General features: G+C 55.9%; 1 protein-coding gene across 3 annotated transcripts in view; it reads left to right on the top strand.

Moving 5' to 3' along the window:
* Nucleotides 1-10,370, top strand: part of PDGFB (platelet derived growth factor subunit B) — a 19,717-nt gene that overhangs the window by 4,228 nt on the left and 5,119 nt on the right. For all 3 annotated transcript variants that reach the window (XM_019660610.1, XM_019660613.1, XM_019660611.1), the window contains 4 exons: nucleotides 4,855-4,951; nucleotides 7,222-7,311; nucleotides 8,535-8,740; nucleotides 10,153-10,297. In XM_019660610.1, coding sequence (XP_019516155.1) covers nucleotides 4,855-4,951; nucleotides 7,222-7,311; nucleotides 8,535-8,740; nucleotides 10,153-10,297 — 538 coding nt within the window. The remainder of the gene's footprint in view (nucleotides 1-4,854; nucleotides 4,952-7,221; nucleotides 7,312-8,534; nucleotides 8,741-10,152; nucleotides 10,298-10,370) is intronic.

Below are 10,370 nucleotides of genomic sequence, written 5' to 3'. Positions count from 1 at the left end.
GTTTGTCTTAGTCATCACCATCTCCCATGCTTAGAACAGTGCCTGACCCATGGTGGATAGTCTAAATATTTGTGGAAAGGACAGTGAATCCTGGGGGTGGGGGAGGGACCCCAATATGTATCTATCGCTTGCTAAGTGCTTTATAAACACTGCCTCATTTAGTCCTCACCCCAGGGCAGCCTAGCATGGCCACACTGCCCTCCACCAGGCACCCTCATTCGAGCCCTCCACCCCCCACCTTGAGAGACAAGCCTGTCTTTCTTTTCCTTGTCTTAGGACTTGGGCTGCCAAGATTGGACAGGACAGAGGGGAAGAAACAGAAGGAAAATCAGATTGCAAAGCTTCTGTGTATCTTGAGCTGGGCTGGGCCTCAGTTTTTTATGAGAAGGTTGCATTAACTCAGAGTTTTCCCAAGAGCCGCGGAGTTACCAGGCCTCTTGACAATACAGAATCCTGGGCCCTACCCACCTGGTGCTGGGAGCTGGGGTGGGGTGTGGTGGTGGGCAGTGATTGGGCTGCCAGGATTGGATTGCTGCACTGGCCCCTCTCTTCCTGCTCTAACAGTTTTTCTGCTCAAGGGAGAGGTGGAGAGCCCAGTGGGAGGTTGGACGCATGTTAAGGAGAGGTAGGGGGAGTGGGAGGGTCTCAGGAGAAATAGAGAAGGGAAATGGTAGGTGGGAAAGGCTGGGTCTAAATGGCTTCTGTGGTCTGCCCAGAGGAGGCGTCTTCAAAGGGCTTGGCTTTGGCGTTGAATCTAATTTAGGCCTGAGACTCTCAGGCAGGCTGGCGCTCGGAGGCCTGGTCGGCTTCTCAGTCTGCCAACCATAGACAACGCCCCTGGTTGCTTGGGCCAGGAGCGATGTCCTCTCTTCATTGAACCGCACGCTGGGAAGTGTGTGTCGGTGCGCACTGGGGCCCAGGTGGAGGGTGGGGTCCAAGCCCCTTTGATCTGCCAGCCTGGTTTGGGAGCAGGTAATTCACCTGGCCTCACGCTTCCTACCTTCTGCAGCTGGTGTTGGGGGTGGGGTGGGTTGGGGAGGAGGCTGTTTGCCTTGGCTCCCAAGGCTGGCTGTGCCCCAGCTGCTGCCTTGCCACGCCCTCACCCTGCCAGGAACCCTAGGCCTGAGATCTGGGGCAGTTTCCTCATAGTGCCAAGCCTCCTTTGCCAGCTCTGAGGGGAGCTGCCCACCTAAGGAGTCTTCTAGAACATGTGCCCAGGAAAACCTTCACCCTGTGCTCACCCCTCCCACACAAAGAGGAGCCTTTGGCCCCAAGCAGGCACCCAGGTGGTCTCCCCACAGGGCACTGCTTCCTGAAGCTGACCACAGGCTGAATTTCCCCACCCATCACCTGCCCTTAGGCCTAGAAGGGAACTGTCAGCCCACACTGCCCCACGGGCAGTGCCATTGTGAGGCCAGGGTGCCATTTCCTGTGACCCAGCACAGGGGATAATGCAAAGCCACACACACTCCCATGGGCAGGCGGCTCTCCACTCACCCATTGTCATCCTCAAAAAGTCCTGCGCTGCCGACCAGCGCAGACACAGGCAGGCGTGTGTTGCCTACTGCTGCCCTCAAAGGAGCCACACTGAAGGAATGCGCAATGACCACAGTGACAGCTCATTAAGTTCCCATTATTTGCTGGCTGCTCTATTAGGTGCAATTAAGCCTCCCAGTAACCCCGTGAGGTATTATTAGCCCCATTTAAAAGATAAAGAAGCTGAGGTTTTAGGTTGTTAAAAGACTTATTCCAGCAAGCCAGGCTTCCTTGGCAGCTGAAGCTACTACAGTTTCTCAACCTCTCCACTGCTGACATTTGGGGCCAGACAATTCTTTATTGTGGGGGAGGCTGTCCTGTGCATAGTAGGATGTTTAGCAGCACCCCTGGCCTCTATCTACTAGATACCAGTAGTAACCCTTCAGTTGTGATAACCAAAAGTGCCTCCAGACCTGGCCAGTGCCCCTGGGGGCCACTCACCCCCTGCTCTATGACCTCTACTGTCCACTGGGTGAAGAGTGGACATGAACTGAAAACAATCCACATTGGGCTGAAAGAGGGAGGGGCCTGGCTCTGCTACTTACCAGGCATGTTGACCTATAGCCATTTACTTAGTTTTTCTAAGCCTCAGCTTCCTCACCTGGAAGATGGGGATAAAAAGCACCAGCATCTTGGGACTGAGAGTACAGTATTGAGCTCAGTGCCTGGCTCATAGTCAGCACTTACTAAAAGTTAGCTGTGGTATTATCAAATCCAGGGCCTCTTAGTTCTGGGCACCCAGTGGCCAAATTACTAGAAGCATGTGCAGGAATGACCCATCTGCTTAGAATAAAGTGGACTCTATAGGAGACAATTTGTGTGGGGGTGGGGGTGTGTGGGAGACTATCTCAGGTGGTCCTACTGGTAGAGGAGGAGGTGGGGGAATCATGCAGGAGAGAACCCCAAGGCAAAGGGGAGCGTCTGCCATGCATTTTACAGTATTTATTGAGGAGCTACTGTGTGCCTCTCCCCAGTATCTGTCCTGGGCTCTTCCCCATGCAGACTGTGTGTGTGTAGGAGGGGGGGGGGGCGGGGGCGTGTTCTGGGTTTGTTTCCATAAGACATCATCTCTTTTGTATTATAGGCTGGGTCCAGGTATCCGCTGGATCCAATTGGGGTCTGCCTACTCTGCAATGGCTGGCAACTGCAGCCAGCTCTCCAGTGGGCAAGGAGGTCTTGGCACGAATGCTACATGCCATTTGGTATTGGGTCTTCAGTCCTCTCTCCTGGGAAGTTAATTGATTCATTCCACCACAAACAGCCTTGGAGACCTGGCTGGGCACCCCCACTTTGGCTTTCCTTTGCTGCTGCCTCTCCTGCCTACCCGAGACAGAATTAGAATCAAATCAAATGGCTACGACCCCCTCAGTTCACAGGCGAGAGCTAGGACCAGAGAGGGGTAGTGACCAACCTGAGGTCACAGGCAGTTAGCAGCAGGAGATGGTGGACTCCAGCTCTCTGGATCACCAGTTCTGGGGGTGACAGAAACCCCTGGGGAAGTGGCCTGCCTTGAGCTTAACTGGCAATCAGCCGCTTGCCTTCTGTTCTTGGGTTGGATCCTGTGTCCACATTTGGAGACCACCCAAGGTGTAGCCTCTCTCCTGGTGTTGTAGATGAGGGAAAAAAGTGAGGGACAGCGAAGCCAACGCCACTCCTTTTACACATGCGGCCCCTGGCTCCCCGGCTGCATGGCTGTGGACCCTGAAGGAAAGACCCCAAGCTCCCAGCCAAGCTTACTGCCAGGCCCCCAGCCTTCCCTCCCTCGAACCTCCTGACAGCCCTGACACCAGCCAGGATGATGAGCTCCACGTTCAGATGAAGAAACTGAGGTCGGGGGTTTTAAGGAATTCGTTTTAAAAGTGGTTATGCCCGCACTCTGCCCTGGGTCCATTGGCTCCAAGGCCAACTTGGGTGGCCAGAGCTGGGCCTGGTGGAACCCCTGGAGGAGGTGTTCCCAGGCACCTCGATAAGTCACATAGGTGTCGAGGAAATGGAGCTTTGGAGGGTGACTAGAAACTGATCAAGCACTGGGCTCCTACCAGAGCTTTTGGGGAGAGCCCCCTGGGGCTGGCCTCCAGGTGAAATGACCTCCCCACACACACGCCCCCCCCCCACCATCCCCCTGTCAGGCAGTGAGAGGACCTGCTCTAAGCCTCCCAGAGCTCTAGTCCTTGGAGTGTTCAGTGAGCCAAGGAGAGCAGGGGCCCCTCCCTCAATTCAGGGAGACTGAGTTGTTAGACCCAAGGTTAAACAGCGGTAAGTCAAGTCAGCAGACACCCTCCCAGGGCTCCTTCAACGAGACCGTGCCATCCTGTGTGTGCGCACGCGTCAACGTGTGTGTTTGTCTGGGTGTGAGTTCGGATGTACAGTTGCATCTTATGTGTTTTCTTTGCCCTGAGGCGCTGGGTATCCAGATTGTACTTCTCAGCTTCTCACCTGCCCTCACCTCTTTCTCTAGACCTCTAGCATCAGCCCCTCGGGTCTCCCTGGACCGTGGGGGATGTGGCCGCATCCTTCCTATCGAGCTGCTCTCATGTCATTGTGGGCCCTGTGGTTTCCCTGGAGGAAGCCTGGCTCCGAGTGGGGCCTGTTAAAGTGCTTATTAAGTTTCAAGTGTTTTTGGTAACAGGCCAGAGAGCCTCTAAAAATAGGGTGTGCTTGGGCATGGGGCACGGGTAAGCTTTCAGGTTTCCCGGCCGCATCTGAGGATTCCCTTCTCTCTTCTTTAAGTAAGAGACTAAATAGATGGCATGAGGACCTGTGGCCTCCTGAGACCGTCTGACTCTACAGGCCTTGATGAAAAACCTTGTGTATAGGTTGTGCTATCGGATGGGGTTTTGAATGCAGGTTCTGCTGATAATCGGCCATAGGACTCGGACAAAGGGTGTCACCTGTTTGAGCCTCTGTTTTCTTATCTCTGATCATTAGCTCTCCCATGTCAAACGCTGGCTGTCATTAGCTGTCAGTTGTGCAGGAGAAGCATAAAGACTATGGTGCTTCCCAGAACCTGTAGTGTGTTGGGGGTGGCGGATGTATACAAGCAAATCTAACTCAGAGTGAGCTGAGGGTCCTATTTGGAGACAAGGTGCAGCATCTTAGCTGGGTCTTCGAGGCTTCGGCAGATGCTGGCCCTCAGGCCTTTGTGTTCCTGGTTGTCAGGCCTGGAGTCTGCCTCCTGCCCCTCCCCCCCCCCCAGCCTGGCTGTTCAACTGTCCGTGTCCAAGAGACCCCGTGGGAACTTTCTATAGCGGGTAGTGTCTGTTCGGGTGAAGTGGGCCACGACTGGAAAGCTCTTACTCCCACGTGTCTGCCTGGCAGGGGGACCCCATTCCCGAGGAGCTCTACGAGATGCTGAGTGACCACTCGATCCGCTCCTTTGATGACCTCCAGCGCCTGCTGCACGGAGACTCCGTAGGTAAATTGAATCCTTGCCCAGGGCTCTAGCCCTCCACTGACTTCTCGGGAGCTGGGCGGGGAGTGGGTGCCGGGCAAGGGCCTTCCCCTCTTTTGTGACATCCAGAGAACCAGAGGCTTTGGCAGCCAAGGGTAGGCTTGGCCACACCTGTCTGGGGCAGGGCTGAATGGGCAGACAGGCTAGTACCTAGGACGTGGGGTGTGGCAGGAGAAGCACCCACATGTGGCTCTGGCGTGCTGCAGAGGGTGGGGCTCTGGGAGGGGGCAGGCAGGGAGAAGGTGCCCAGGGCATCTGCCCCATGAGTATCCAGGTGTGGACTCAGCCAGGGAGGGTGGTGCTGGAGGAGCCACCTCCCTGTCTCTCTGGCCAAGGGCCCACTCTACAAGGTCTCCCGGGGACACCTGGCCGGGACCAGTGGGCAGCCCTGCCCGTGCCCAAGAGGGCACTCAGAGAATGGGCACGTGCTTGGTGGCACACACGTGGCGGGGCTGGCAGGCTGTGTCGGGAATGTATTTATAAACGCTGTCTTCAGAGCAAATTCCATTCTATTCTAACCTCTGGCCTGTTCCCTGGAGCCCTGGTCAGCACCCCCCTGCACCCCCAGCTCCCCTTCCCTCTGGGGTTTTGTCTCTTTGTCACTTTGTAATCCTTGCCGAGACTGCTATCTACGGGGGACAGCATTTCCTGCCTTTGTTTCCTCTCCCTGTTGGGCCCCTGGCTCCCTCTCAAAAGCATTCCCCGGGCCCTTTCAAACCCGCCTATGCCTGGGGCCCGATGATGCAGGCGGGAGGGGGCCCCAGCTGCGCCCACCTATTGTTCACCAGGCCCCCCACCCGACGTCTCCCACACCCCCACCCCATGCCCGACTGGCCAGCCCTGGCCAACACAATGGGGCAACTTCCAAATTTAGCTTTTCTGCTGTTTCTTTCCAAGGTCCTTTGCCCCCACCCTCAAATAGCCCCTCCACACCCCGGGTGGGGGTCGGGATGGGGAAGACGAGGTTTTCAATAGCAGGCCTGTTTCGAGGCAACCATGTGGCTATTTTTTCCTAATCAACTTAACCTTTCCACAAAGCACATCTTTTCCCCATCTCCTCCCAACCAGGGACATTCCAGAGATGGCAGAGAGAAAGGAATGGAGCCAGAGAGACAGACAGACATGCTGTCGTGGGACAATAGGCTAGACGGAAATGCATCAGTTTTAGGAAAGTCTGCTCTAAACAGGGCCCTTTGGGAGCCCACAGGGACGAGCAGAAGCTTTATTATTGGCAGGGTCAGTGGGATGGGGAGACAGTGTGAGCCTGAGGTACTGTGTGGAGGGGGACAGGAGCTGGTCCCTGGCACCCTTCAGTTGATTTGCTGGCTTTCAGCCATCAGAGAGCTAGAAGAGTCTGCCCACCGTTCAACGTCAAGCCCAAAGTCCTCCTGTCCAACCCTCATCTCCGACAAGCTGGCTTCCGGCTGCCTCTCTACACAGAGGGATGTTTCTAAGGAGTGCTGAGATGAGGACCTTTCAGGCTAGAGAAAGGAGCTGTAGTTGTGACCTTAGGAATAAAGGTACAGCTTAGGGCAGACATGGGGCAAAAGGTTAGAGGGAAAGAGACAGAAAAACAATGGGAGACTGGGAGATGGAGAGAGACCAAGACCTAGAAGGGCGCTGGGTGAGGGTGCCCCCATCCCAGCAGTTCCAGCTCCCCACCTCTCTCTGCCTTCAGTCCCCACCCCTCTCTCCGTCACCCTCCCACCCTCTCTCCCGCCCAACTGGACCATTGTCAGGGGCTCCAGAGGGGCTGTGTCCAGGGCATGCTGGTCCCCCCTGGGGATTATGGGAATTTCTCCATTCAGCACTTCCTATGGGAACGCTGGGTGGAGGGGCACTGGAAAATGGCCTTCAGAGCTCTGGGTCCTTGCCCTGCCCTGGAAGCTGAGGAGCGTTCGCTTACAGTAGCAAAAGGGAAGGGCTATTTTTAACTCCATTGACATGGGTTCTGTCCAAAAATGTGCCTGAAGAACCCAGAGTAGGGCTGAGGCTCCCCGAGGATACAGTCAGGGCCCCACCACCTCCTCAACTCTGTGGCCACCCTGGGGTTTGCCTGGAGGGCCCCTCCTCAGAGGAAGGGAGCCAGAAGAGGAGTGTTCTCTGGAGTGGGGTCCCAGTGAGGGGCGAGAGGCAATCCTCCCGCCTGCCCAGAGCCCCCATTGGGGCTCCCACCCCGTGGTCGGTCCAGCCAGCAGTTATCAGAGTGTGTCTGACTATGCCTTCTCTTGCAGATGAAGACGGGGCTGAGTTGGACCTGAATTTGACCCAGTCCCATTCCGGAGGCAAGCTGGAGAGCTTATCCCGAGGGAGAAGGAGCTTAGGTAAGACTGAGGGTGAGAACAGGGATCCCTCAAAAGTAGGAGCCAGGGAAGGAGAACTGGGGCACGCAGCCTGCCTGAGGCTGCGAGGGTGGGCCCCATTTGTCCCACACTTAGGAATGAGTTAAGCTAAGAGAGAAAGCATCCTTAAATACCCTGTACTGAGTTGTCATCACACCCACCCCCAACACACTGTTTCCTAAATATAATCTTTTAAGTTCATCTGCTCATACTTCGACCCTAGAGATAGACATTGTTAACCCTATTTTATAGAGTTGGACACTAGAGCCCAAGGAAGGTAGAGAGGTGGCTGTGGTCACACAGCTAGCATGCGGTAGGGCTGGGATCCCAACACCTCTTCTGGGTTGAACCCAGTGCCACCTGCTGCATGTCTGGGCTGTGGCCTGGGACAGCAGACACGGAGCAAAGCCTGGGACCTGCCTCCTGCTGTACTGCAGAAACCAAAAGGAGAATGTAGATCAGGGGACGCAACTGCCCACTCCAAGCTCCTCTTCCTCTCTGCCCACCTGCAGCCCCCAAAACACTGTAGATAGTGGCTGGGAGGCCTCCAGATAAGAGTCAGTGGCTTGAGTTCCACTCCTCACTCTGTGAATTTGGGCAGCTAATTTAGCTCTTGGAGACGCAGTTTTTCTGTATGTGAATAATGACAAACCCCAGCGTTGCCTGTATGCTTGCTGTAGGCCAGGCTTCAGTCACTTCACTCCTTAGGTCTGCAAGTGCCATGTAGGCACTGTTATTATCCCATTTCATAGATGAGGAAACTGTGGCTTCGAAAGAAGCAACGATGTCAGAATAGATTGCAGTGTAAAATGAGAAAGTAAAGTGGTTACAGGGTAATAGTTAGGGCCACATGTTGGGCAAACCCATAAAGGTGTGAGATCGCAGAGTGAAGTGGGTGAGGGCTGGGGAAGGAAACTGACATTTACAACATGCCAGCACCCTCTGAATTCCCTCACTGGATCCTGACAGTGGTTCTTGGGTGTAGATCTCATCACCCCCATTTGCACATGGGGAAACTGAGGTTCAGAGCACATCAGCAACCTGCCCAAATCCCACGGCTGATAACAGCCAGTACTTAAAACCTCCCCCGACGTGGAAGGAAGAGGGAGTCGGCCCGCCATGTTGAGGTGCTCTACTTCCTGCCAGGTAGGGGCTGTGAACAACCCTCCACCCCGACTCCTAATGGAGGTTCCCTCTCCCTTCAGATTCCCCAGTGGCCGCCGAGCCAGCCATGATCGCAGAGTGTAAGACACGCACCGAGGTGTTTGAGATCTCCCGGCGCCTCGTTGACCGCACCAACGCCAACTTCCTGGTGTGGCCGCCCTGTGTGGAGGTGCAGCGCTGCTCCGGCTGCTGCAACAATCGCAACGTGCAGTGCCGCCCCACCCAGGTGCAGCTACGACACGTCCAGGTGCGCAGGCCCTACGTCCCCCTCCCGGGCTGGCTCAACGGAGGATAAGGGCTGCCCTGCTGGGGCTGGTACTCGCTGACCAGGCTCTTGAATGTGTCAAAAGGCATTCCTGGCAGGGCGTGGGGCTCAGCCCAGAGAGGGCCCTCTCAGGAAGCTCTCTGGACAGGTGTGCCGAGGCAGCCCAAGAGTCCTCTATGACCTCTCAAGCCACTGTGACCAAAAGCCACAGACCTCCAGGCAGGCTGGGCATGGGACATTAAGTGAAGGGCACTGCCTCACTCTTTACAGGGATAAAAATCCCAAAATGTCTCTTAAAAAGGAATGTTTGTAGAAACATATTGGACACTCAGGATGTTCTGGGCAGCTGCTGGGGGTCCAAAGCTCTCCCGTTCTGGCCTGTCGGTTCTTTATTCTGCAGAGAGAAAGGTCCCCCTGCGTCTGTAACATCTTCTCTTCTCCCTTTGACAAACTGTGTCTTTAATAAGGAGGGTGCAGAGACCCTCTAGGCCACAGACTCTGCAAAAGCTGGGGCAGCCCCTAGAACAGTCAGAATGCTGCATCCTGCCTCTCTCCTGGAAACATTGGGTATGCACTCTGACTCAAGGGAAATTTTAGAGTCGAGGCGGCCCTGAGGAGCTCCTGACCTCATGCCAGGCAGGGCAGGGTCAGAGAAGCCTCAGCTGCCTTCTGATTCATGTGGAAAGGTTTCTGTACCCCTCGGGCCAGCCTCACCCACACACCTCTGCTAAGCTGAGGTGCTGGGTGGTAGGCACGCAGAGGGCCAGTGCTGGCTGGCGAGCCCCACGTTTGCTGAATGCTCTGGTGACTTCACGCCCCCTCCCCTGCCGTCAGCTGTGCCCTTTCCTCTTGCCCACCTTCCATCCCAGACCTGGGCCCTGGGCCCGAGATTATGAGTGTCACTCCCGACCCCACCACCCACTGTCATGGTATCTCCTGTCCCCAACGCTTCCAGCTCTATGGATGGACACCTGACAGCTGACCTCCCCCTTCCCGCCTCCCTCCTGGATATAGCCTCCCCTCACTTCCTTCCAGACAACCATCTCCCAGCCTCTGCCACAGTCCCTGACCTTGGCTGGCGCTCCAGGAATGAGGACACCACAGGCTCCACACTCTGCCCGGAAATGCCTTTCTCCCTCTCTGAGAGCACCGAGGGGGGCTGTGGCCAAGCCAAGCGGGAGGCCAGGTCGGGAAGGGCTTGTTTTGATGGAAAAGCTACGAGAAGGGCAGAGGGCAAGGTCCCGCTATTGTTTTGGTCACAGTGTCTGCCCTGCCGTTCCTCAGGCTTTCGAGGAAAGATTCCTCCGCGCTGGGGACGCTGGGGTGTGAAGAGCAGGCAGGCAGCTCCCTCAGCCCCTGCCAAGCGGTCTTACTTCGTTGGTTCTGTCCTCCAGGTGAGAAAGATTGAGATTGTGCGGAAGAAGCCAAGCTTTAAGAAGGCCACAGTGACCCTGGAGGACCACCTGGCATGCAAGTGTGAGACGGTAGTGGCTGCACGACCTGTGACCAGAAACCCGGGGACTTCCCAGGAGCAGCGAGGTAACCTTCAGTCCAGGATCTGCCTCTGACTGCTCAGCCTGGCCGTCCTCTTCTCCTGTGGCAGCTGCCAGTG

This window comes from Hipposideros armiger, unplaced genomic scaffold (genome assembly GCF_001890085.2).
Source record: "Hipposideros armiger isolate ML-2016 unplaced genomic scaffold, ASM189008v1 scaffold_321, whole genome shotgun sequence".
Taxonomy (NCBI): Eukaryota; Metazoa; Chordata; class Mammalia; order Chiroptera; family Hipposideridae; genus Hipposideros; species Hipposideros armiger.
The sequence above is the reverse complement of the archived record's forward strand: the minus strand, read 5'-3'. Positions and strand labels throughout refer to the sequence as shown.